The 27,282-nt window shown below is 40.7% G+C and overlaps 2 protein-coding genes across 3 annotated transcripts; one reads left to right on the forward strand and one right to left on the reverse strand.

Moving 5' to 3' along the window:
- Positions 1–3,286: 3,286 nt before the first annotated feature.
- Positions 3,287–11,961, forward strand: myl9b (myosin, light chain 9b, regulatory). The gene is made up of 4 exons (XM_060919500.1): positions 3,287–3,380; positions 6,854–7,055; positions 10,179–10,340; positions 10,759–11,961. The coding sequence occupies exons 2-4, from the start codon at positions 6,872–6,874 to the stop codon at positions 10,932–10,934; spliced, it is 522 nt and encodes a 173-aa protein (XP_060775483.1). The 5' UTR covers positions 3,287–3,380; positions 6,854–6,871; the 3' UTR covers positions 10,935–11,961.
- Positions 11,962–12,083: 122 nt separating this feature from the next.
- LOC132885154 (homeobox protein TGIF2) lies at positions 12,084–20,930 on the reverse strand. Of its 2 annotated transcripts, none has more exons than XM_060919499.1 (3): positions 20,915–20,930; positions 17,182–17,438; positions 12,084–16,155 (listed from the first exon to the last, which is right to left on the reverse strand). In XM_060919499.1, exons 2-3 carry the CDS (start codon positions 17,410–17,412, stop codon positions 15,235–15,237), a joined length of 1,152 nt encoding a protein of 383 aa, XP_060775482.1. In that variant the 5' UTR covers positions 17,413–17,438; positions 20,915–20,930; the 3' UTR covers positions 12,084–15,234. The 2 variants fall into 2 exon arrangements, with proteins under 2 accessions (XP_060775482.1, XP_060775481.1); XM_060919498.1 differs by having other exon boundaries at positions 20,609–20,930.
- Positions 20,931–27,282: the final 6,352 nt, after the last annotated feature.

The following is a 27,282-nucleotide window of genomic DNA, read 5'->3' on the forward strand; positions in this document are numbered from 1 at the left end:
ATGTTACCATGCCAACGCACAGACAGACTCACTGACAGCTAAAGGAAAACCCGGACATTCTCATCGCAGGTAAGCATGGTGGAAAGATCATGGACATGTTTTTACTTATCAAGTTCACTGATATTTCATGATCTCCTTGTCAAAACCTACTTTGTTTCTTACTCTTTCATATGACAGTCACCATTTTGTATCTAAATGCGCATTTGAGAAGTCACGTGAGGTGTCATAATAGTGATCACTTTTGCCAGTGTCCACCATTATCGACACCCTGTGGAATTACGTAACATTTACAATGTTTATGTATCGATCTTTGTGTAACATTGTTGAAGTAAATGAAGTACTTTAAAAAAAAAAAGTTCTGTGATTTTTTTCTGATTCATAACAGAATGGAATGTTTATAGAGTATTTGGAATCCTATTGCAATAAATAGAATTCGACCAGAAATAAATTCCTAGCATATAAAACATTACATGCTTGAAATATTCAGATTTTTCTATTCCATTCAGAAAATATATATATATATTTTTGGGCTTTTTTTCACCTTTATTGGATAGGACAGTGTAGAGACAGGACAGGAAATGAGTGGGAGAGAGAGATGGGGAGGGAGTGGGAAATGACCTCGGGTCGGAATCAAACCCGGGTCCCTGGATTTATGGTATGGCACCTTAGCCACCTGAGCCACGACGCACAAAGGTGTCAATAATTGTGGAATGGTGTCACGTGATCTGATATGCTAAGTAATCGGGAATCAACTTATTTTTTTCCAGTGGCACTTTGAGTAATTATTCATGCACAATTTATGTATTGAAAGTCTTCTACTTTTGCAACGGCCAAAAGATCATTAAGGTGTCGATAATTGTAGCCACCACTCTAGTAAATATCAGCTCTGTTAGAACGCCGCCTGTCCAATCAAATTAGTGTACTGGAACTAACTGTTAATAAAGTGAAATGGAAACTCAATCCATCCCATTTACAACATCCTTACACACACACACACACACACACGTTTGTCTCACTATCCTTGTGAGGACCTTCCATTGACATAATTATTATTGCAGTTAATTAATGCTGTACCCGCACCCAAACCTAACCCTAACCTCAGTAATGAAAAGGAAAGTTTTTGGCTCTTTTAATTTTTTGTTTTTCAATTTTGTTTTAAAAAATAAACTAACACAACAGGGCGGCACGGTGGTGTCGTGGTTAGCACTGTCGCCTCACAGCAAGAAGGTCCGGGTTCGAGCCCCGTGGCCGGCGAGGGCCTTTCTGTGTGGAGTTTGCATGTTCTCCCCGTGTCCGCGTGGGTTTCCTCCGGGTGCTCCGGTTTCCCCCACAGTCCAAAGACATGCAGGTTAGGTTAACTGGTGACTCTAAGGCTACGTTTACACTAGACCGTATCTGTCTCGTTTTCTTCGCGGATGCACTGTCCGTTTACATTAACCCCCCTGAAAAAGCGGGGAAACGGGAATCCGCCAGCGTCCACGTATTCAATCTAGATCGTATCAGCTCCGGTGCTGTGTAAACATTGAGAATACGCGAATACGCTGTGCTGAGCTCTAGCTGGTGTCTCATTGGACAACGTCACTGTGACATCCACCTTCCTGATTCGCTGGCGTTGGTCATGTGACGCGACTGCTGAAAAACGGCGCAGACTTCCGCCTTGTATCACCTTTCATTAAAGAGTATAAAAGTATGAAAATACTGCAAATACTGATGCAAATACTGCCCATTGTGTAGTTATGATTGTCTTTAGGCTTGCCATCCTTCCACTTGCAAGTAATAAGTGATATGCGCTGGGATCTCACACACAGCGGCTCAGTCCCGAATCGTGGCTTGTTCACTTCACTCGCGCGCTCTGTGAGCTGCGCAGGGCCGGAGTGCGCACCCTCCAGAGGGCACTCGCTGTTCAGGGCGGAGTGATTTGGAGCGCAGGATGCCTGCGGAGCCGAGCGTATCCGCGTATTGGTGTTGCTGTGTGCACGGCTAACGGTTTTAGTGTAAACGCGAATCGTTTTAAGAACGTTAATCTGATGATCCGCTGATTCGACGTAATGTAAACGTAGCCTAAATTGAGCGTAGGTGTGAATGTGAGTGTGAATGGTTGTCTGTGTCTATGTGTCAGCCCTGTGATGACCTGGCGACTTGTCCAGGGTGTACCCCGCCTTTCGCCCGTAGTCAGCTGGGATAGGCTCCAGCTTGCCTGCGACCCTGTAGAACAGGATAAAGCGGCTAGAGATAACGAGATGAGATGAGACTAACACAACAGCAGTTTCCTTGTGGGGACCATCCGAATGTCCCCACAATGTCGAAATCATCAGATTTTACTATTTTTGTGGGGACATTTGGTCCTCAGTAATATATAAAAACACGTGCGCACACACACACACGGGTGTACTTGAATGTTGTATATTTTAATTCGTATATTGGTATAATCTAATTATTCATTGAATATAACGTGTTATTTAAAATGTATTCCTCTTCGTTCCTTTTTACACACCTCCATTTACAGGACCATTCTGTCCAAGTGTCCAGTTGTGAATTTTGTTTCACTTCCAAAAAGCATCACCTGTGAATCCAGCCTGTTTCTTTCGGTCATTTTGTCTCTTTGCCTTTCAGACAACTCTTTAATCCCTTCAATAATGTCATGCTGTTCAAACATCAAGCAGCACATCTTATAAACTGTATCCCATTCTTTCTGACTCTTTTACACTTTCATTGTTATACTGGTGCTGTCTCTCTTCACTGTGTTAGTATCAGATAACAAGATACTAAGACTGAATCTTAAGCCATTGCAAAAAACCTCAATGTGAAGAAAAAAAGGTGCAAAAAAACCACGAAAGTATTATTGGGCCTCAACAAGTTATTCAGACAGAAAGAGGACGGGGCTGTAGGGATTAGTGAAAACATTACTTCCATACATTCATGCTCATATGTGTACAACCTCTTCCTTTTTAAGGCGTGTTTCGGCTGTGTGGTTCTGAGATATAAACTGTAGTATATAACCTTTAATATCTTCGTTGTCCATCCTCTGTCCTCACACACACACACACACTTGTGGGTTTTTTTTCTTTTCTAAATAAGGCAGACTTCCTTATCTGTGTTTCTGTCATTTCGGCCCCATTCCTGTGAGTATCCCATTCTGCAGGGTTCAGGCCAAGGGGCAGGCCGCAGCTGCACATTCTTTTCCCTTATATGGCTAAATCCCTGCTTGGGCCCTGCCCCTTATGGGTAAACCAGGACCCCTGATAGGTCAGGAGATAAATGGGAGGGGTGAATTACTAAACTGATGCTTTAAACAAACTTTTGTACAGAGTTACTGCCTCCATCCCTCTCTCTCACAGACAAAGCTTAATCGGCCGTTCACTTCATCACCTGAAGCCAAGGTGAGCAGGAAGGGGTTTTTTTTCTTTCTTTTTTTTCGATTTTATTAATACAGCTAGATAGTAAAGGCTGTGTTCAGTGGTGTTGAGCTTTGGTATGTGTGGCTCTGCACTGTCTGTTGCTGCTGTTGGCTGTAGTGAATAGATAGATGGAGATGTTGATGTATGTTCTATGTATAGAGAAAGCTGGTCTGGGGTCAATTACAGTTAACATCACAGTTCCGAACTGAAATTTGCCTCTGAATGTGTGTCCCAGAGTGTAAGAGTGTGGGATTGTTCATAACAGTAATAGACTGGTCGTAATAACATTAAGATGCAGTGAGATCATTAAACAGCTATCAGTAATAAAATCTGCAGAAGACACAGCTGTTCCTAAATATGCTTTTAAGTAGACTGACTGATTCCTCACTGCCTGTCTCCTACTGTGACGATGTTTGTTTTTAGTGCCATTGTGAGGGAATTTGGCTGTAACCCGCAGGCAGTGTAGCCTGAAGAATGTTGTTTCTAATCTTGCTTCTGTTATCTGGGGTCAGAGGTTAAGACAAAAGTGGTCTTGTGTGTTGTAAGACTATGTGGAGAGGCCTGAGGTTGAAAGAAGAGAGCGAAGGAGCAATTTCCCAGAACAAAACACTTATTAACTACAAAGAGAATAAAAGAAATGGTTTGGAGCGTCTACTGACAAAAATAAAACGTTGTTTAGATAAAAAGCATACTGGCAAAGCTGAAGCATTAAGTGGTTTAACTTCATCTACGTACACATAATAATACAATTTAGAATTTTGTCAAGACGAGGAGCTTTGATACGAAAGAGTTAAGTGCGGTCTTTAGAAGTTGTGGAGGTCTCAGTAGGATTACTGTGACTGTGTAAAATGGAAAAGGATACAGACATTTTGAGTTGTCGTTTCACTCGTTTTAAACTTTTATTTTAAATGGGATTATTTGCAGATTCATCTGAGATTTCCCCCAAAACACACACACACACACACACACACACCAACAAACTGGGATATGAAGTGAGCTGGATTGTGTAATGGTATAAAAACAGTCTACACGTTATGATAGGAAAAACCAGCGACATGGAGAGTGTGTCTATTTTTAAGCGAGTAGTAGAAACATGGGATTTAAAAAGCAGTTGTTGCAAAGCAGCTGCCACCACTATAACATTTAAAAAAAAAAAAACAAAGACACTTGTGAATATCACAGGAAATTTTGCACATTGCCTGAGACTTATGTCCACTTGGCATTTACAAGGATTTCTCATCTCATCTCATTATCTCTAGCCGCTTTATCCTGTCCTACAGGGTCGCAGGCAAGCTGGAGCCTATCCCAGCTGACTACGGGCGAAAGGCGGGGTACACCCTGGACAAGTCGCCAGGTCATCACAGGGCTGACACATAGACACAGACAACCATTCACACTCACATTCACACCTACGGTCAATTTAGAGTCACCAGTTAACCTAACCTGCATGTCTTTGGACTGTGGGGGAAACCGGAGCACCCGGAGGAAACCCACGCGGACACGGGGAGAACATGCAAACTCCACACAGAAAGGCCCTCGCTGGCCACGGGGCTCGAACCCGGACCTTCTTGCTGTGAGGCGACAGCGCTAACCACTACACCACCATGCCGCCCATTTACAAGGATTTGTAAATGTAAATATTTTATTCAGCAGTTGATAGACAGACAGACAGACTTTATGAAATGAAGTCTGCTCATGAACGTTTGGAAAAGAAAAAGAATGCACGATTCCTAGTTTGGACCATATCATGTTAACTTTAATTGTTAATGCCTATGCGAAGTATTTGCTGATCTTATTTACCACATACCGATCAGCATAAAAAGAAATGACTGCATCCACAGTGTGCTAGTCACTGTATTATCCTAAGTATAGCTCATGGCCTTCTCTTATATTATGAGTCATTGCTAGCTCACCCCTACCTCAAAGAATTGTATGACATGCTGTGACTATATCCAAATTAAAACAAGGACATCAGCATGTGTAATAGGACAGACTCGAAGCTGGTAGATTGCTAACAACATGACGTGCACTTCATTACAGCTTACAGTACAGCACAGCAAAGCATAGGAACCCTGAAAGGCAGCGCTGCTCTGTGCATATTGTTGCAGTATTGATTCGGTGAGGAGTTATTTTTGTCGCGTGAAGCTGAAACATGATCCTTGGACTGAAATTCACACAGGAAATGAGGTCTCACAGGGGAGAGGGAAGAGAAGTTCAGAAGATACAAAGGAGCATTGTAGTTGTGAGAGAGTTAGAGAATGTGACTGTGTAGTACATGGTTAGAGCAATGCACACAGTATATAATGACTAATGTAGGTACGCAGGGACTTTTTTTTTCTTTTTTCTGTTGAGTCTGCAAACTTCATGTATTGGCTGATTGCTAACACCCAACCTAAATATTGTGAGACGGTCATAGGTAGACTAAGACGAGAACAGGCAGGCACACAAAACCAAACCAAACAAACCATAATTTTTTAAAAACATCATGGCTAGTTCATATACAAAGGAAAACTGAGCTTCAAACCAGGGTGTGTCTTTATTGAGGAAAAACGTAAAATAGTTTCTCTGCTCAAGTGAAATCAAGCATATAGTTATTGGAGTACCTGTATGCATATACACACCGTGATATCCAGATCAGGCTTGACCTGGTTACATGCTTGAAGAAGTAACAGGCATCTTAACTTCCTCAAATGTGGCCAAGAACTGTGGCTGCATGTCAGCTTTCCTGGCTTTTTGTATTATGCCACGGCTACACGAGTCGGCAATCAGAGCGAGCCAGATGCCTCAGTGTGGCAGGATGACACCACCCTCATGTTTCCTTTCTCATGATCCCCTCAATCATAAATGCAATACTGCAATATGGATCATTAAAGGAACCTCCACCATTTATATTGAAATATATGTCACGATTTTGGTGATAGTATCTTGGTTGATGCTCTGTTTTTGTTGTGGGAAGGTGGTAGTTGTGTGCCATGTAGAAGACACAGGGGGACATTGCTAATGCAGTTACACTGGTGATTAATCAAATAATATTTCCAACAACTTCAAACATAAGGGATAATGGGCAGGGTTCGCTGTTTGCACCTAAAAAAAGGCAAGAGCTTCTTTTCTCACGCATCATTTACTGGCTCTTTCGGTAGACATGAAGTGAGGGCTAATTCTCACTGGTACCACAATCAGCAGGTAGTCAAATGGCATTGATGGTAATATAGGACATCTTTAACCAAAGTGAAAATTGATCAATACGTCAATGAAAGGTGTTTCAACTAAAAAAGTCAACTGTGAATTTCATTCTAAAATAAATCTGGGACACCATTGAAGATCACATGTTAATATGCAAGTTGTTCAGGGTGGATTTTTCCAGAAATAACTGTACATAAAACTAGACTTAGAAACAAGCAGACGCGCCAGTGTTTGACTTTATATTGTCAGTTACAGCTTTAACTCATCCCCAGGTTCAGTCAGACGCCATCATGTCCAGCAAACGTGCCAAAGGAAAGTCCACAAAGAAGAGGCCACAGAGGGCCACGTCCAATGTGTTTGCTATGTTCGACCAGTCGCAGATCCAGGAGTTCAAGGAGGCCTTCAATATGATTGACCAGAACAGGGACGGATTCATTGACAAGGAGGATCTACATGACATGTTAGCCTCCTTGGGTATGTCAGTGGAAAAATTTTTTTAAATTAATTAAATAAATAAATAAAAGCCATTATGGGTAGAATTACAGTGTGTGTTTAAATATACAGGGCTGTACTATTTAAGTACAAACTTTATTATAGATTTTATGTTGTATGATTTCTACATTATTGAGTCTGTACAAAAACATTTTAGATTTCCAAACATTAGTTTTCCTGCATGAAATCAATGTTACAAAAAAATATTTGAATGTCTGTAAAGAAAGCAGAATATAGTGGAAGAGACAACTTTTCAGACAAAAACCGTAGTGAAGGTTGCTGGATTTTGCTGCAAAAATAAGAAGCCAATGTGGCTGGTTCTGCAGGATGCTCAGCAAAACTTACTCGCTAATTTCCTTATATAACTGCGCGCGCATACACATATACACACATATATACATACAAACACACACCACACCAAATATTTATTACTGTTTACTGCTCTTTATCGTATCTTTTTAAATGTAGAAACATGTTTTGTTTCATTATTTTTGATGCCATCTTTGTTTTACAGCATTTTTGGCATGTGCCAAAAACTTTCAGTTCTAATTATTTTTTTCCATGTTTTTTTTCTTTATTTTTATTAATTAAAAGACACTTCATGCCTTAAAGTAATGATGGATGTCATTTCTCTTTACTTAGTTGAGCGGTTTTTGACATAATATAGATTACTACAGTTGTGGAATCAGGCTATTTACTGTATTTTTATTATTTACTGTTTGATCTCAAACACATTAAGAAGGCAAGAAATTGCACTGATTAACTTTTGACGAGGCACCTGTTAATTGAAAATCATTCCAGGTGACGACCTCATGAAGCTGGTTAAGATAATGCCAATAGTGCACAAAGCGTCGTCAGGGTAAACGCTGGCTACTTTGAGTAATCTAAAATATGAAACATATGTTTTTTGTTAACACTTTGTTTACTCCATAATTCCATGTATGTTCTTTCATAATTTTGATGTCTTCAGGATTGTTCTACAATTTTGAAAATAATGAAAAATACAAAAAAACCTATGAATGAGTAGGCGTGTCCAAACATTTGACTGGCACTGTACATACAACCCCAAATCAGAAAAAGTTGGGATGGTATGGAAAATGCAAATTAAAAAAAGAAAGCAGTGATTTCTAAATTGACTTGTATTTCATTACAGACAGTATGAACCCAAGATATTTCATGTTTTTGTCTGGTCAACTTCATTTCACTTGTTAATATAAATCAATTCCTTCCTGTCAGGCCTGCAACACTTTCCAAAAAAGTTGGGATGAGGGCAAATTAGGGCAAGTAATGAGGTAAAACAATGAATTAATGATGTGATTTGAAACAGGTGATTGTAATCGTGATTTGGTACAAAATCAGTATCCAGGAAAGGCCTAGTCTTTGAGGAGCAAAGATGAGCTGAGGATCTCCAGTTTGTCAACAAATGCCTGAGATTACTGAAATACAATGTTCCTCAAAGAAAGATATGAAGGGATTTGGATATTTCACCCTAAATGGTACATAATCTCGTTAAATGATTCACGGAATCTGGAGGAATATCAGTGTATAAAGGGCAAGGGCACGAGCCTAAGCTGAACACCCGTGCTCTCCGACAACAGTGCTTCAAGAACCATCATTCATCTATAGCTGATATAGCCACATGGGCTTGGGATTGCTTTGGCAGACCTTTTGTCATCCACAAATACCAGTTAAAAATTTACTGTGCAAAAAGGAAGCCTTATGCTAACTGCGTCCAAGAGCACCGTCGACTTCCCTGCGCTCAGAGGCATCTCGGATGGACCATCACACAGTGGAAATGTGTATTATAGTCAGATGAATCAGTATTCCAGCTTTTTCCCCCCTTTTTTGTAAGAAATGGATGCTGCGTGCTCCAGACCAAAGATGCAAAGGACCAACCAGACTGTTGCCAGCAACAAGTCCAAAAGCCAGGGTCTGTCATGGTATGGGGTTGTGTCAGTGCCCTTGGTAAAGGTAACTTACACTAATTTGATGGCAAGACCATGCAAAACCACATTCTGCACACATTACAAAGGCATGGCTGTGGAAGAAGAGGGTGCCTGTCCCCTCTGGAGAACATGTGGTAAATTTTGAAACAAAAAATGACATGAACGTCCCCGTACTGTTGCACACCTTAAGACCTGTTTGCAGGAAGAATGGGACAAAAAAACCCACCTGAAACACTTCATCACTTAGCGTCTTCAGTCCTTAAACATCTTTTAGGTGTTGTGAGAAGGAATAGCAACATTACAAAGTGGCAAATGCTTTACTGTTCTAACCTTTTTTGAAATATGTTGCAAAAATCAAAATGGAAATGTTATTTTGGGAAAAAAAAATCATGATGTAAAACATCAATGTGCTGTTCTGTTGCTTTGAGTGCAATATGGGTCAAAGATTATTTACAAATCATTGTTTTCAGTTTTGAAACTGCTGAAAAAGTTAATACTAACACTTTTCTGTTTTAGCCAGCATTAACTTTTTCAGCAGTTTGTGCTACAGTAGCTCTCCTATGGGACTGGACCATATAGGCTACCCTTCGTGCCTCATGCAAATCAGTGAACCTTCGACACCCATGACCCTGTTGCCAGTTCACCGGTTGTCCTTCCTTGGACCACTTTTGGTAGGTACTAACCACTGCATACCGGGAACACGCCACAGGATGTGCCATTTTGGAGATGCTCAGATCCAATCATCTCGCCATCACAATTTAGCCCTGGTCAGATTCGCTCAGGTTCTTACGCTTGCCCATTTTTCCTGCTTCCAACACGTCAACTTCAAGAACTGACTGTTCTCTTGCTGCCTGATATATCCCACCCCTTGACAGGTTCCATTGTAATGAGATAAATGTTATTCACTTCACCTGTCAGTGGTCATAATGTTGTGGCTGATCAGTGTAGATATAAAACCCCAAACCAGAAAAAGTTGGAAGAGTCTGTTGAAATTAAAACTGAAAACAATGATTTGTAAATAATTATATACAAGTGTGTATTTTTAGTCTACAATAACATGACTCATTTTAGTTGCTTGTGGGATTACATTATTTGTTCAGGATTATATTTAATAAACTGACCATTTCACAAGCACTGCTTTGGTCTTAAATGTGTGCAGGTAAAAACCCGTCTGATGACTACCTAGAGGGCATGATGAGTGAAGCTCCAGGTCCCATCAACTTCACCATGTTCCTCACCATGTTCGGGGAACGTCTGAATGGAACAGACCCTGAGGATGTGATCAGGAATGCCTTCGCCTGCTTTGATGAGGAAGGATCTGGTAAGCCAAACACTGCATTTCATAACCTTTACACTAATTAGGAATGGTTGGAAAAGTAATTCTATAATAAATTTAAAAAAAAAAAGTTTTGGGGATTCTGGCAGCAAAACACCACACTCTCAGCCCAGAGTTTTATTTAGTATCTTAAAAAAAAAAAACAAGCAACTCTGTATAATGATTGAACATTATAATTTCTTTGAAAAAAAAAATTGCCATGGTTACTTATTTCCAAGTAAAATACATATTCCTACTGTAAAATTTTGTATGATACGTACTTAAATATTGAGGAATTTAACAGGCCTTTAAATGTTTTACAGAGCATTAGTAAATTTCTCACATCCTTGAACGTGAATTTCATTTCACCCATGTTGAAGTGTTCTCCCACTGCAATGCGAATGCCTTCACTTTTCCTGGGCAGGTGTGATTCACGAAGATCACCTGAGAGAGCTGTTGACCACTATGGGGGATCGTTTCACCGATGAGGAAGTGGATGAGCTATTCCGAGAGGCTCCCATTGACAAGAAAGGCAATTTCAACTACGCCGAATTCACTCGCATCCTTAAACATGGAGCTAAGGACAAGGATGACATGTAAAACCTGAGAGACTCTTAACCTGGCAGCAGAGTGCATTTTACTTACAGCAATAATGTGTCCATAAAGGGAGAACAAAAACAAACTATGCATTATTGTAAAGTAAAAAGCACACAACACAATTGTGTTACACTATAACCACAAAAATAATTACTTTTAATTATAGTCTACTTGCACTTGTGTAGATTCAGTTGTGAGAACGCTATACCTCTTTCCCCCCCTCCACATGCCCATGCGCCTTAAAGAATTATCATGCACAGAGCTCTTTTTATTCTGCAGACGTTCAAATAGTTTGTTGGTTACTGTGAAGTTCAGCTAATATGAAGTCAACAAAAGATTGTTGTGCAACATCGTTTCATAGTTCAGAGGGAAATCATTGGAATATGGTCAGATTAAACAGAGAAAACACTGGCTTTTTTTTTTTTAAAGAAGGAATTGTGGCATTATCTTTCAGGGAAAATTGTAGCTCTTTCGGGTGACCAAAAGCTTAAAAAAAAAAAAAAGCCTGCACAGTTCCCTCACTTTCTGCACCCAACATCTGTCCAGGGTTTATGCCTTCTTTACTGAACCCAAATTTTATTAAACGCATCAAGCGTGTTTAAGCATTTCCCTTAAACGGACACCAAGATGCCCAAAAATAAGATGGTTATGTAACATATCTGAAAGAGTCTCCAGTGTCAGCACTTTAAACAGTCGGAAGCAAGGCGATGCCTTTAAGTTTAACAAGGGGATTTTTTTTTTTTGTCTTGACGTCAAGAGAGTTAAAAGGAGTGCTTGGATCCCTAAATTTAAAACAAGTACATTGGGTAACAAAATTAACTTGACAAATTGCTGTTGTATAAGAGGAAGAAATCACTTTCATATCGTAACACAATCACCCAATTTTTTGATTACTTTCCTACAACAGCATGCCGTGTTAAGAGTCATTTTGAGACCAATGAGCAAACCTTGCACATCATTTTAAAATGTCATCTTTTAATGGGAGACAGTTACTATCCTATTCAATAAAATTTGATTCTTATTATAAAAACATTTCACAATTCTTGTTTATTATGGAGCAGTTGGTGACGCCAATACTCTCCCACCATCAACTCCTCTCAAGCACAGTAATAAGCAAAGCCGGTGCTGTAGTAACGCACACATGCATTCAACTTGTATGAAAACTGTACTTTATTTCTCTGAAATGTACAAAAGGAAGGAGGACACATCACAAGTTTAAGGCAGATATTGCACAGACTAGTCCAAAGATTTCTAGAAAAGCTGGGAAGATTCTCTTGTTCTCAGGTAAGGCACAAATGCCAAGTTCACTGTCCATACTTTTTTTTTTTTTTAACTTGATACACTGATAGGAAATGTAAGAAAACAAAAAACCATTCATATCCATCTTTAAAGTATTTGGTCATATATATAGAGAGAGACAGCTACACATGTATTATACATAAAAACCAGACCCAATAGACATGCGCTTTATATCTACAAGACCCCTTCTCAACTAAATAGACACGGTATCTAGAATATCAACATCAGTCATTCTACCGAAGTGAAAAAATATAGCATCTCTGAAAAATATACGTATACATCCAGTACCCATTATTGTTCCAGGAACCCAGTAACTAACAGAAAACTCACAGTGGTTTTTCATGTAGTGGTACACTGGTCTTAACACCTAGTTATCGTCTATGCCAATTTCTCATTTCCAGAAAACCAAAGCTGGACATACAAGCATGTCAAAACACTGGTCTAAAGCACATTACTGATCTCTAATACTCTTGGTTTTCTCACCAGTGGCTAAAATCTATACTAAAAGGAGGAATGACTGACTTAACCTGAGACTGAATGCAATGCAGAAAACAAAAGAAATTTTACAATATTACAGAACATAAGGGCTGACCTCCAAAACAGGACACAGTCATGATTAGATGCCACCTTACTTGAAACAGAACCGTGACCATAAAGAGAGGGGGGGGCCCTTAGATGTCTGCAAAATTTTAGCATTTTCACAAATACATAAGTTAACTGCTGATAAAACAACTGGAGGGGGAGAATGGCACCACTGGAGGTAAACTAGAACGGTGTGCATTGAATACAGTGACTACAACTCATTCAGGCACAAAGCTATAAGGTTAAAAAAAAAAATGAAAATGGTACATCACCGTTTCATGGAACTTGGGCATGGAAAGAAACGTGGACCGTAACACACAAACGGTGTGACAACAGTTACAATAAAATCAATAACGTACATAATGAGAAACAAACATGAATAGAAAGAAAAAGAAAACCTCTTATAATGCTCCAAAGTTTAAACTAAAAGAAATGCCAGCACCCTAATACAGCGATCTTTCACATTCACAGGCACACAATCCTGCGCTGAAATTGATCCCATGTCAACAAGGCTATTATACCCACCTTCTTTGCTATAGTGAAGACAGCTGTGCACCTTTTTATACCAGCATTACGAAAGATGCTTTACAGTATTCCTCAGCTCATGAAATAAAGTTTAAATCCAAGAACAAGCTAATAGTATGAGCCAATAAGGATATGAACACACTACTGGTGAATCTGAAAGATAAAACTGATCGTGTCTTCTCTCACTTTCCCCACATCGATCCATGTAACATATACCTTAATTCTGCTCTCTCACACTATCTGCCTGTCTGATGTGCACGCGCACACAAACGAGTTTGTGACATCTATGGAAATGCTCAACACTTTGCACCCCTAAAGCGCCATAAACGCTCCACATTTAATTAAAAAAAAAAACCAAAACTTAAAGCTTGTCTGGGATAGGAAGGAGCGTCCCTCAGGAAATCAGTGGCGGCTCTGCAGCTGTCTCACGCCATGTCACTGCAGAGGAACGATCAGGCTGAGCTATGCTCTCTGCAGTGCAATCAATTTCCCCAAGCATCCATCTCCTCTCCCTCATCCTTACAACCTTACCACAGACACTGTGCTCAAGGAGGCAAAACAAAATTTGAATAATACCCCCCCCAAAAAAAATTTAAGGTTTTGAAGTACTGGCGACATACAGACTTAGAAATAAAGTGCAGAATGTATGAGTGACCACACAAAAACAGAAAAGAAAGATGATATTTGGAAGTCGTGGTCCCATTTGCAGTGGTTTCAGGCCACTGGAATGAGGTATCAAACAAACAAGGCTGCAGCATGCCAGGGGTTTTCAAACCAAAAAAAGTGTAGCTCCTAGACTCAGCAGGATTAAGTCCAAGTCCCTGTTTGCACACTGACATCCAACCCACCAGCATTTCATTCAACATCGCATGCTGGTGCACAACGAGCATTCAAGAGTCATGTACAACGTTATTTAGCCATGCTACATTATAGTCTACTTATCTAGCCCTAAACCGGGACACTGGAACATGCAGGCAAGAACAGCATCAAAATCCGCTCGGTCTTATGTTACATCATATCAGAATTCACTCTTCTGAGATTAACGTGGGTGTGCTGTTTCACTAGTGTACTGCGTTTCAAACTGAACTTCAGCTAAACCAAAAATCATGTATTGTGTAAGTAAACATCAAGTATTGTGATATGATGTTTTTGCCATAATCGCCTACCCCTACTTTAACCAAAATATCTAAGGCAAAAACAGACCAAGGCCACTTGTGTAACTTCTAACGGCAGTCCTAAAAGCAAAAAAAAAAAAAAATACATGTCTTGCCTATCAGTTAGATACATAACACTGAGAAACATCACAACTCTGCCAGGGTTTGTGTGGAAAGTTCCCCATTCGTGGCAAACCTGAAAATGCCCTGTTCAGGATTGTAAGCCCATGAGATTTGCTTCCCTTTTAAGTCGAGCCTCATCATACATTCTCAATAACCGTCGTGCTGAAATGGTTAAGAGGACCCAAAATAAATGTAGTGAAAATGACAGAAAGGTCTTTTAAAAGTTTTAAAAGACTTGCTGCTTTAAAAACACATCCTTTGTGTCAATAAAAGGTAAACTTAGTGTATGACATACAAACAGATTATCTGAACCAATCAGGCGAAATGTCGCATGACCTTCTGGTTGGTCGTCTGGCAACCGTCCAATCACATCCATGACAACTGGAGATTGTCAAGGAGAGGGTGACATTGTGGCCATATAACTGTCCATCTTCTCGCATGTCCCCAAAAAAAAAAAAAAAAAAAAGGGAAAAAAGTGTCACGGACAAGCTCGGCCAAACAAGAACCTGGAACAAAGGAGTGTCGCATTCACGTCTTGGGTGTGTGGAATGTCCTTTTCTCAGCTGTTGCTTTTTGTCCTTCATAAATGCATACACCTGCCATTTTGATTCTCTCATTTCTCAGTTGACTGCTTCTCGGACAGCGTGGAGCGTGTGCTGTGAGCTCCAGGTGTGTGAGACACTGGTTGGAGGTGGACTCGCTGGTCTTAGCATGCTCCACACATCTTTTGGCTGAAAATTCACTGCTCCAGCAACTCTGTGTGGACCTACTGGCAGGTTAACGCCTGCTTCACTGGCAGGAAGAGCAGAAGCATTTAACGCAGGCACAGAGACGGGGAGAACGGCCTTCTCCTGCAAGCTTGGAGTAGAGTCAGGTTTGCTGCTGGAGTTGAGGTTTTCATGGCTCTTTTCCTGCTCTGTCTTCCTAATGAGAGCTTCTGCTGCTGAAACAGACACAGGAACAGAACAGGGCACTCTAGTTGAAGGTTGCTCCTTCTGTCTCTGGTTTTCTTGCTCCGCTGCTCTCTGTAGAGCTGCATCTACGAGCAGCTTGAGGTCGCTGAAGTCATGTGGGCAGAGCTCTGGGGGTGTAGGGGGCGGGGTGTTGAACAGCACCACAGTAGGACTCATCGTTCCCAGGCTTGGACTGCTGGAAGAAGACCCTGGAATAGTAGTTAGACTAGGAGGTCCATTCACACTTTCTTTCTTGATCAGGCCACGAGTATCCACCTGCATGAGGGTCTGGACACCACAGTCTTGGCCTGTTAACCCTGACCCCACTAAACAGCCAGCCCCGGTCAAGATGGCAGTTGCTGTATTACCTAGCATGCTCAGGTCCAATGTGGGGGCAGGGCGAATGACAGAGGGGCGGGATGCAGGGACCAGTGGAGGGGTAGAGTGGTCTGGGGAGGCAGACCCAACTGATCGGCTGTCTGATTTGCTGGCACGGCGGGAGATTGTGAACTGAGTCGGGTCCTTTCCATCCTTCCTAAGCAGGTCAGGGAGCAGCCGTCGCCGTGCATTGATAAACCAGTTACAGATCTGAAAGATAGCATTAAAGACAGTCAATTTTGTATGAAAATGAACACAAATACACCCTCCCCCATCAGAAGTTCCTCCAGTTCTACACACAGTCAGAAAACACACGTGCTTGAGTCAGAAACAGATTTCTGAACTGGCAGGCAAATAGAGGCACTTTCTATTGCTGATTTTTAAAATTCAGATTTGTTTTCCCCCCCAAGGCATCACAGAAACCAGAGAATATGAAGAGAACAATTGCAAATCACAAAACGTGTTACAGCGGGGGTGCAGAGGTGTTTGCACACACCATTTGTCCCTCCTCAAACAGATGTTTTACAGTGTTCCATGTCAAACTAGGCTGAGCCAAAGAAACCACCAAAACTAAAAATTGTGTGCCGATACTGAGAACCAATACAGACAAGACTTATGATTACAGTTATAAGACTTGCATGTGGACCCAGCAGTCGGTTACCAAACAATCACAATGCAAGGGAAATCTTACTTCACAGCTCGTCATCACTGGAATGAGAATGACTACTTCTTACATAACCAACCCACATTCCTTGGCGTCATTTTTCACATTACTATTGTTTCTGGTCTTGTGATAAAAGTAAATCACTGTTTAGATTTGCTGTCCAATCACCTCAACCAACTATGAACAGAATCCATTTCTGCTTATCATTATAGAGCCTTGGGCATGTGTGCACCCTCTTGTGCCTAGACTACAAATTGCAGGTTTCCAAACAGCTGGCTGTAATGGAGTTTGGAGGGAAAAATGCAAAGCCACAATACAAGGGCCTCAGTGCCTGCATTCCTGCACACTGACACCACCACTGCTCCTGACTCACAATCAAGGACAGAACATGGCCGAGATCACACACACCATGTTTTTAAATGGGCTGTTTCTGCAAATAGATCAGGGTGTGTAACATTTGCTAAATGCCTCTATCTGTTGTTTTAAAAGACACTGGGAATACTAGGGAAATAACATGTACCAAGACACCAATACGAACACAAGATCCTTGAGAAGTAGATTATAAAGCTCACCTGCGAAATGGAGAGATTAGTCTGTCCTGACAGACTAAGCTTCTCCTGCTCAGAAGGATAGGCGTTAAAACGATGCTCATATAGCCAGCTCCTCAGAATCTGAACCGACTCTTTAGGCAGGTTCCCCCGGCGGCGACGCTTAGCAGAAGCTCCACGGGCACCAGTGGAAAGATTGAGTGGATAAGCTTCATCCTCACAGGGATCGCTGTCTGACATGGCAGAAAACTCCATCTCTCCACTGTGCTCCTCTTCACACACTGGAAATCAAGGTAACAAACAGTAGGCATTACTGGTCTAAAACAAAAAAAACACGTGGCATAAAAATGGCAGGGAAAATTAGTCGTTTTTTCCCTTCCCCCTTTTTAAAAACATAACGCATATACAACATACACTTTACATAATCAGGTTTAAACAAGACAAAACACAGTGAATCAAATTCGCATCTACATACAAAGGCCTGACCTCCCTTGAAGCAGATCTGCTTTACATTTCAATGGATGAATGGCTGGTGGCGATTCATTTTAAGAAAGAACATTGTAATCTGAAGACCTAAACACACATTATTGGCAAAGGTACATGAAGTATGAGCTTACATCATGGCATATAATGTCTAACCATATAACCCCCCACACACACAAAAAAAAAACCCCCACAGCAGTCTGAAACAGGACATCTTAAAAATAGCTACTCCGTGCCCCATCAAGAACAGCATTGTTTCTGCAGCACTTGCACTCAAGCAGCCATTACATAAAACAGAGCACTAAAATATACCTTTATACTTTGTGACCAGTGACTATAGATGTACCAGATAACCTCACACACAGACCTGAAGTGCAGCGAGTCCACGGGGAAAAAAAAGGGGTAGAAACAATGCCAGAAAGCCAAGCTGTGAGTGAAGCGTAAAATAAATTGAGCGAGTGAGTCATGGCTGCACATGCAATCTCGCTCAAAACCCGCCAGTGAAGCATTCAGCAGTGTGTTTATCAAGACTAATTTTCTCTCTCACACACACCCCTTATAAAGTGCTATCAGCAGACAAAATTAATGTTGCTTGTTTCCCTTTAACTTTGGGACAGCCCACTCTGCTCCAGACATACTACTATAATTAAAAAAAAAAAAAAAGAAGAAGTGTTTCACTAAATAGCAGTTATTTTGTTCAGGACTGAGCCATTGTCATACAAATGTGCAGCAAATAGGTCATTCAAAACGCAAATGAGACATCATTCACAAACATCTGCTAGGAAAACGTAGCCACCGCACGGTCATCATAAAGTAAGAATTTAATAAATACAGCCTATTTAGAAAAGTCAAAGAATCATCATCTCTATTCTGAGGCAAACAACTGTGACTCCTATTTAAATCAGAAACCATGACTGTGTAACTCGTCCCAGAAAGCATGCTGTCCTTGGTTAAATAACACTTTGTATTTTGTTTTCAGGCAGTCTGCATCTTTTGTGCTTCTTTTTTGAAATCATATCCCAAAGAAAATCTATGACAAATAGGAACATAAATCTGTAGACAGACACTTCATTATAGATGATGAGACTTCCTTGGTTTTTTTATAGCCTGAATCATTTTGTCAAACGTAAAATTAGCTCGATGTTTGGTACCGAATTGTACAAGATAAGGGTTCCTACAAAAGCCTGGAGCAGGCATCCTGAGGGCTGAGATAATGATTAGCTAAGTCGAGGCAAGTTCTCTTCAGATGAGCAGTAGGAGTGAATCTATCCACTCTTTAATTTCCTCCCTTTCATCCCCCTACGCTTCCTCTCTGCTCCATTCACCACACAAGCTGGACCTTTCCACACTTTCCCAAACTCCAAAGCAAAGCGTCGGCGCTCGTCTGTGTGTAAATAAAACTAAAAAAAAAATTTAAAAGCAAGAATTGTGCATTTATACAGCAGTTTTTAAACATCTGAGAGGCTTTTGTTCTTCAGTGAAGAAAGCTATTTCAAGGCTGGATACAGAAAGCCGAGTCCAATCACCATCTTAGCAGTAAAGGAGGAAAATGTCCTCTTCAGCGTCTGCTTGTTGACATGCAGAACAAAAAAAAAAACAAACCAAAAGTCTCCTCAGACTGACTGACCTAAACTTCAAAAAGTTTTGGGCATGTTTTAGCGAGTACCTGGGAATAAAAGTGCCAGTGAACTCAGCACTGACTTGCCCGAGGAGTTTTATGATATTTTTTTGAACTGAAAGAAAGGTTTAGTGGGAGAACAATGGCGCAGAAAATGTGCTAGAAAATATGGTTCCTGTGTTTTTCTGTCTCACAGTGAAACCCGAAGCCTGCAGGAGCAGACAGAAATGTGGCAGTTCCTGCGTTCTTTCCCAACAAAGGAGTGTGTGTGTGTGCTCTATCCATCTCAAGTACTGAGGGGCTTTAGTGTGTGTGTGTGTGTGTGTGTGGTATCCATCTCGAGCAAGGACGGGGTTTTAGTGCTCCTTTACCCTTCCAAAGCTGACACCCTCCTCCCCTCCCCCTGGACATACAGCTAAAGCTAACTACAGCCGTTACAGACAGGCGTCAGTCTCGCTTTATTATCCAACAACCGGTGACTGTAAATAAAATTGAGCTGCTGCCGCCTGCGGCGACGACAAAATACTCCAAATACTCCAGACTGGCCTTGCTGACGTGCACACACACACACACACTTTCTGCTGAAAGCGGATAAAACCTGTAACTCCGAGATAAACACAATGATCCTGGATTTGTAGCTGTGTGTGAAAGATGAGGATAGCACTGATCTGATCTGATCTGTCAAATATTTCCACACGTATAGAAATGAGTTCACCTCCCAACATATCTGAGCCAATAACTATGTAATATTCTCGGGATTTGAACCTACTCTGTAACACACGAGGCCGCCAAACTTTTCCAGGCATGCAACAAATGCTGGCAGTTTGTTACCGTTATAAAGAGCGTCCAGTCTCCAGAAGCCTGAAAGTGGAAATCCCCACTGGTTCAGCCGTGCTAATGAGCAGCTAGCGACAAAATGTGCAACAAATAAATAAATATATTTTCCAAAACACCGCACACGCAAATTATCGGTCTTGATATATCAGACATGATTAAGCTTTTTTTTTTTTTTTAAAGTCCTTTATTTTCCTAGTCAGGGCCGCTGAGAGACTCTGTACACTCATTATGACAAAACACGCTTTAACTGTGCTGTTGTTTAGGACAGCAGCAGATGGACACCATGCTCAGCTTAGCGGCAGGCAGTTAGCTTAGCTTAGCTTAATTTAGCTTAGCTTAGCCTGCTCAGCTAGCCATCCGTCCGTCCACATTCAAACAAACACACACACACACACACACACACACACAAAGCCACATTCTTCTTAAAATCTACACTCATTCTAACTTCAATATCCATCCAGCACGAAAACTAGCTAAGGAAAAAATAAAAATCTGGTATAAAATTCACTTTACCTCTTTTGACAGATTTCATCCTTTGTTAGATTGGGTTTCAGGATTTAAAAAAAAAAAAAAAAAAAATACACAGCTTTCGAAGTTCCTCAGAGAAGAAAAGCGCGTGCTGCCCACAAAGCAGCGACACAACGGCAGCTTCTTCTGGCCCAAAATGCGGTGGGGTTTTTCAGCCTGCGTTCGTCTTTTTCACCCCCCAAAAAAACTCAGACTAGCGCGGCGTTACCGTGTCCTACCGAGTCTGCTTCATTTCTCGCACATGTTAATGAAAGCAGAAAAAATGGTGTTGACAAACGCGTCCCGATTTACCTGCAATGCCGTTCGTTCTCCGCCAGCGCTGTGTCAGTGACAGAGCACTTGACCCCACCCCCAGCCGTCCATCAGCCAATCAGAAGCCGCCGATCCAAGCTCCATACACCTCCACATCACCAGCGACTAATGAACAATCCAGCTGAAGCAGACACACAAATATATATATATATATATATATATATATATATATATATATATATATATATAACATTATTAACGTTAAATCGTTTAGCATCCATCCATTATCTTCTATACTGGCTCTAGTTCACGGCAAGGTTCGAACCCAGATCATATTCGCTGTGAGGCGACAGTAATAACCACTGCTCCACCCTTAAAAAAAGTTTTTAGCTAAATTTTATTTTCTTTTGAAGGACCGTGATAGTGCTGTCGATATACTCTAGCAAATAGCAAAACCAGGCCTTCGCTCAGTCTGGTCCAGTCAGTCTACAGTGTTTTAGCCCCATCTTTGAATTGAACTAATTTTGATCATAATTTTGACACCAGTAACAGTCATTTATCAGTTTTTAGAGTTATGGATGAGAGTGATTGGCGGCCATTTTGTCGTAACCGCTAACATGCTGAACATCTTACAGTACATTCTTCAGGTGTTTTAGCCCCATCTTTGAATTGAACTGATTTTGATCATAATTTTACCTTCTAAGACACCAATAACAGTCATTTATCAGTTTTTAGAGTTATGGATGAGAAGTTATATCACCCACAACCATATACTGATTGGCGGCCATTTTGTCGTGACCGCTAACATGCTAAACATCTTAGATTCTTCAGGTGTTTTGGCCCTATCTTTGAATTTAACTGATTTTGATCATAAGTTTACTTTCTAAGACACCAATAACAGTCATTTATCAATTTTTAGAGTTATGGATGAGAAGTTATATCACCCACAACCATATACTGATTGGCAGCCATTTTGTCGTGACCGCTAACATACTGAACATCTTACATTCTTCAGGTGTTTTAGCCCCATCTTTGAATTGAACTAAGTTTGATCATAATTTTGACATCAGTCATTTATCAGTTTTTAGAGTTATGGATGAGAAGTTATATCGCCCGCAACCATATACTGATTGGCGGCCATTTTGTCATAACCGCTAACATGCTGAACATCATACAGTACGTTCTTCAGGTGTTTTAGCCCCATCTTTGAATTGAACTAATTTTGATCATAATTTTGACACCAGTAACAGTCATTTATCAGTTTTTAGAGTTATGGATGAGAAGTTATATCGCCCGCAACCATATACTGATTGGTGGCCATTTTGTTGTGACTACTAACATGCTGAACATCTTACATTCTTCAGGTGTTTTAGCCCCATCTTTGAATTGAACAAATTTTGATCATAATTTTACCTTTTAAGACACCAATAACAGTCATTCATGAGAGCTTTTAGAATTAAGTTTCACAAAAAATTATATAAATATTGACTGGCGACCATATTGCCATGACCATGAACATCTGACCATAGGAAAAGCCCAAGCTTTTCTGTGAGTAAATACAGTAAAAAAAAAAAATCTATTGAAAAAATGGAAATAGATGTCCTTTATTTATTTTTGGGGCTAAAACACTTGAAGATAGGGGTAATACACTGGGGGCTAAACCACCAGATGCAGTCCAGTCTGTAACCAACTTACAGCACTCAGTAAAAATGGCTCTGTAGGTAGCTACAATTTGTACTTAAAATCTCCACACAGTTTAATAAATATATATTCGTATATAATTTTATAACCCATACAACTATATAGTTTCTTTAAATAAAGCCCATCTTTACTACTTTCTACCGCGAAAACATGTAGGGTTAAACGAAGAAGGGAATATTTGCAGATGTTTAATGTCCTTTTGGTTTAGCCTGTTAGCATATTCAAGCTGCAGATCGTGGGATGTTTCAGAGAAGGAAAAAGTGGGAAATTTTGGGAAAATTGTGTCTGGGAGAATAGATTTGTTCTTATTTCACCATGGCAGAGGTTCCTTACCTCTTAAAATATGTCCCCTTAACAGGGCAACACCATGTTTTTTTAAGATGCTATTACAACTATGACATGGTGACTGACGCTGGTAAACCTACACGCTACACAAGATACACAGATGTATCATCGATGTCCAAACAAACTAACTGATTATTTGACTCAGAAATGTTCCTGGATTAGCACTGTGAATATCACTCACGTCTCGGTTCAGCTAATTATTTCATTTCTTTACATAATTTCAGAGGTGGACAAAGTACCCAACTTCATTACTTAAGTCAAAGTACAGATCCCACTGGTTAAATGTTACTCCGATACAAGTGAAAGTTGTCCAGTCAAATTTTTACTCAAGTATAGTACATTTTCTGTCAACGCAGCGTTGTATTATTACCACAACGCTTACAAAACCTAATGCCGTTACCAAAGACAGAAATGTGACTTCACAAAACGAACACATCATGGTGGTTTAATGTTAAGCTAGCTAGTCAGTGAAGCTCCACCTGACATGCTAGTAAACTCTTTTCAAACTCAAAATCATATTGGGTAGCTAATATTACTAGAAAAGAAAGATTTCTACATTCTGTTTATTTGGCAAGATTATGCTAAACGTATTTCTGAAAGGACTTCAGATAAGTTAACGTTATTCATGTTAGCGTAACTCCGTTTTTACACGCTAACTAACAGTGTCCAAGTTAACTAGCTATGTGTAAACGTTAGCCATGGACAAGGCTACGGCAACTTGGCAGGAAAATCCATAGAAAGTCATTGACTGACCAGACTGCAGAGCTATTGCAACGTTATCGCTAGCTCTAAAAGCACAGACAACTTCGTTGCAAGCTTTCTCTTGGAATAAAACATTTACATACTTCAATATGCTTCTGCAGGTTGGACGACAAATTTTTGTAGGTTGTGATTTGGTTCATTTTATGTAAACAAAGCAAACATTTAAAATGAAATGACTCTTTAATACTTTCAGAAAACTGAAACATGGGTGGGCCATGGGTGTGTGCATTCCCCAGAAGAACCACCTCTTTCCATTCTGCCATCAACTGATCTTGTTCGAATAATGCTGCTGAGAAATCATTGAACTTGATTTTATCCGGTCTATGGACGTGACCCTAGTGATTACTGATAGGCTGTCTCAGTGTCACCTGCAAAAAAACCAATCACATTTTAGAAAAGAAAAAACATCCACTTTCAAAGCTGCTTCATTGTAACGAGGACCTTGATGGAAATGTAGTGGAGTGAAAAGTACGATATTTGTCTTTCAAATGTAGTGAAGTCATAAGTTTCCAAAAAAAATACTCAAGTAAAGTACAGATACTCAAAAAGTGTACTTAAGTACAGTACTCAAGTAAACGTTACTCTGCATAATTTTAACGATTATTTCACAGTATAACTCACAATATAGGCCTCCCTGCACTACCACAACACTCCAGTAGGGGGAGCAGGTTGAACCTCACTCTTCCCTCTTGTGTGTTTTTTCTTCCACATGCAGGAATGTGCTGTAGGCACAGTGGCCAGAGTGAAGTGGTAGTTTAACACTCAGAGGTCCGGGGCCTTTCAGACAGTTTGAGGCAGTCTGCTACACCTTGACATTTCTAAGTTTTTCATCTAACTAAGAACATCTATGCAAAAGTGGCACATATGGTGATATTCTAGAAAACCTCAACAGTAACAATATGAGAGTAAAGTAAATGTAATGAAATTAGTTTTTATTAAAATTCAGTGTAAACACAACTAGACAAAAACCTATTTTCAAAGGTCTTCAAATCTTGTAAAAAAACACACACACTATAAATATATCTAGCCAAGACTTTTGAAGTTTGAACCTTGTAAACATAAGTATTGGCTACATAAAAGTAAGAAGAGCATTCAGGTTACATCCACACGACAACGGCAACGAGATATTATTTAAAAAAATATCGCGTCCATATGGGCAACGGATCAGTAAAATATCAGGTACATATGGCAACGCAACGCTTGCTGAAAACGATGCAATACACATGCCACACCTCTACGTGCGCTGTAAGACGGTCCCATTGGAGACACCAGAACAATAGAAGAAGTAGGATGCATGCGCATAAACCCCTTCTTCTACCCGGCGTGAAGCACTCACAGGAACAAACACACAACAACAAGAAGAAGATGGCTGCGACTACGTGAGGAAATCGTGCCTTCTGTGTGTACAAATTAGTTTTATTAGTGTGCATAGTTATATATAACTTAATTTTCTTATTGTGTGTGAACATTTTGAAAAGCAGTCTTATCCAATAAAAAAAAGAAATTCAAGAAATGGTTCAGTTACTTGTTTATTTAAAAGAAAAGCTGTATACAAAAGTGAATGCAATGCGTGGTTCATACAAAACAGCGAGAGTGCTGCTTGTTCTAGTCATGTGGTTGTGACGTCATCGTAAACAAATCCGTTCTACTCATCCAGACGACTTCGCAATGGCGCAGCTGCCAGATTTTTCCACTCTGGAACCCGTTCTCGTTTTGGGGCACCCAAAACACCGGTGCCGTGTGGACGCCAGGCCGAAACGATAAACAATTTTATCAGATTCACCTGAATCCGTTGCCGTGTGGACAGCCTCTCAGTAATGTTATGTAGTTTCAATACATGGGTGCAGATCCCGGGGGGGACATGAACCCCCCAATTTCTGAAAAACATGAATTGCCCTCCCAATAAAAATCCCCTAAATTATTCAAAATTGTACAAACAAATGTATTTTCAGACAAATGATTCCCTGTGCAGTACTTTTTGAATGATGTGGCGAGCCTCTACGAAGTTGTGATTTATGGTTGCATGGTATGAGTTGCATACGGGCAAAAAAAAAAAAAAAAAATCACTTTTGTGTCCCCCCCCCCCAATCCTGACATCAGATCTGCACCCCTGTTTCAATACAAATTGCAAAAAAGTCAGAAAAACTGAAACCAGTGGCTATTTCAAATGAATACTGATTAGATGGGTGTATCACACCTGTAACTGCCCCCACCCCCCGTCACTGTTCATGTGGTGTTGACTGTCAATCTGTCAATGGCTGTCTTTGTCCTGTCAATGGCTCCACCAGGGCACTGTTGTTACCTTCCCCCAAAGCTTTGCGAGCTACTGCAAAGAAAGTGTCACTGTGGCTCTCTGCTCCCATGTACAGTCTGTCACAGGCAACCCTATTCCAAGTGTGTCCAAATCCAAAAGAGCTTATAAAAATCCTCTTCAACTGTACATACTCAATAAATTGTTCAATAGGTAATGATGCCTGGAATGTCACTGTGGCTCTCTGCTTCCATTTCCATCTCTTTGTAAAGTCACAGGCAAACCAGTTCCAAAAGTGTGTCCAAATCCAAAAGAGCTTATAAAATATGACCTCTTCAGCTGTATGATAGCCAATAAGTTGTGAAGTCGCAATCAGCAAAGAAAAGCGCTTCCAATAATCTTTGCCTCAAATCACCAGTCCTCATCTGGATGCCAAGCATCAAAACAGTTTCTGTCTGGTTGAAGGCAGAGGTAGACATCACATGCTTTGCACTTCCACTGGGTCTTTGTTTGTCTTCCTTGCTGTCTGCAGTACACACAGCATCTGCAACCATCACCGGCCCTCTTCCCACCTGTGCTAAGCACGATCCCACAAACTGGATTGTGTGCCTTGTCAGCTTACTTCAGGGGAGCCTGTGGGGCCTGAAAACCCAGTGGCACACCATACAGCTGTGCAGTGAGCTCCTCCATGAATTGCTTGTGGCTCATGCTTTTCTCATGCATGTTTTCCATGAGTTCTTTGTGGAGAATGAAGGCATTTGTTGCAGTGATGTCCAGGAAGTGAAAAAAAGAGCTTCTTATACCACTTCACAGTTTTGTGCGGTGTTGTGCAGTACTGGATCAACTGATCCGACAAATCCACACCACCCATGAACTTCTTGTACTCTACCACAGGTTTTGGGGCATGGAACAGACTGTCTTGACCAGGCACCCTGTCTGTTTTTCACTCTCCGCTGCACTGCATCCCCAGTGTAGGCAGCATGGATAGTGGAGGAGATAGACACCTCTCATGTATCCATCCACTTCACATAGACAGCAGGTCCATCTCTTATCCAGGAAATTGTTCCTCTGGGTGAATGCTTTGTCAGTGCATTGATGTTACTGCGTGGGCAATCCCTTCAGGATTCTCTGTATGTTCCACAAGCAGTAAACTTGGCAGCATACAAGTCCTTGAAAAGCTTTGGACTTGTGTAAAAATTGTCCATGTAGATATGGTATCCAGACCCCAAATATCCTTTGTTAGTCAGTGACATGACAGTCATAAGAGAGGCCATAGCCCATGGGCAAATTGTTCTTTCCTGTATATACAGAAAAGTTGACAGTGTACCCATTGCTGGAGTCTGCGAGT

Source organism: Neoarius graeffei, chromosome 4 (assembly GCF_027579695.1).
Source record: "Neoarius graeffei isolate fNeoGra1 chromosome 4, fNeoGra1.pri, whole genome shotgun sequence".
Taxonomy (NCBI): domain Eukaryota; kingdom Metazoa; phylum Chordata; class Actinopteri; order Siluriformes; family Ariidae; genus Neoarius; species Neoarius graeffei.

Coding starts and splice junctions, on each gene's coding strand:
- myl9b (XM_060919500.1), top strand. CDS start 6,872: ATGTCCAGCAAACGTGCCAAAGGAAAGTCCACAAAGAAGAGGCCACAG. Junction 7,056..10,178: donor TGACATGTTAGCCTCCTTGG/GTATGTCAGTGG, acceptor AAATGTGTGCAG/GTAAAAACCCGTCTGATGAC. Junction 10,341..10,758: donor CTTTGATGAGGAAGGATCTG/GTAAGCCAAACA, acceptor TTTCCTGGGCAG/GTGTGATTCACGAAGATCAC.
- LOC132885154 (XM_060919498.1), bottom strand. Junction 16,156..17,181: donor CTAATCTCTCCATTTCGCAG/GTGAGCTTTATA, acceptor GCTATCTTTCAG/ATCTGTAACTGGTTTATCAA.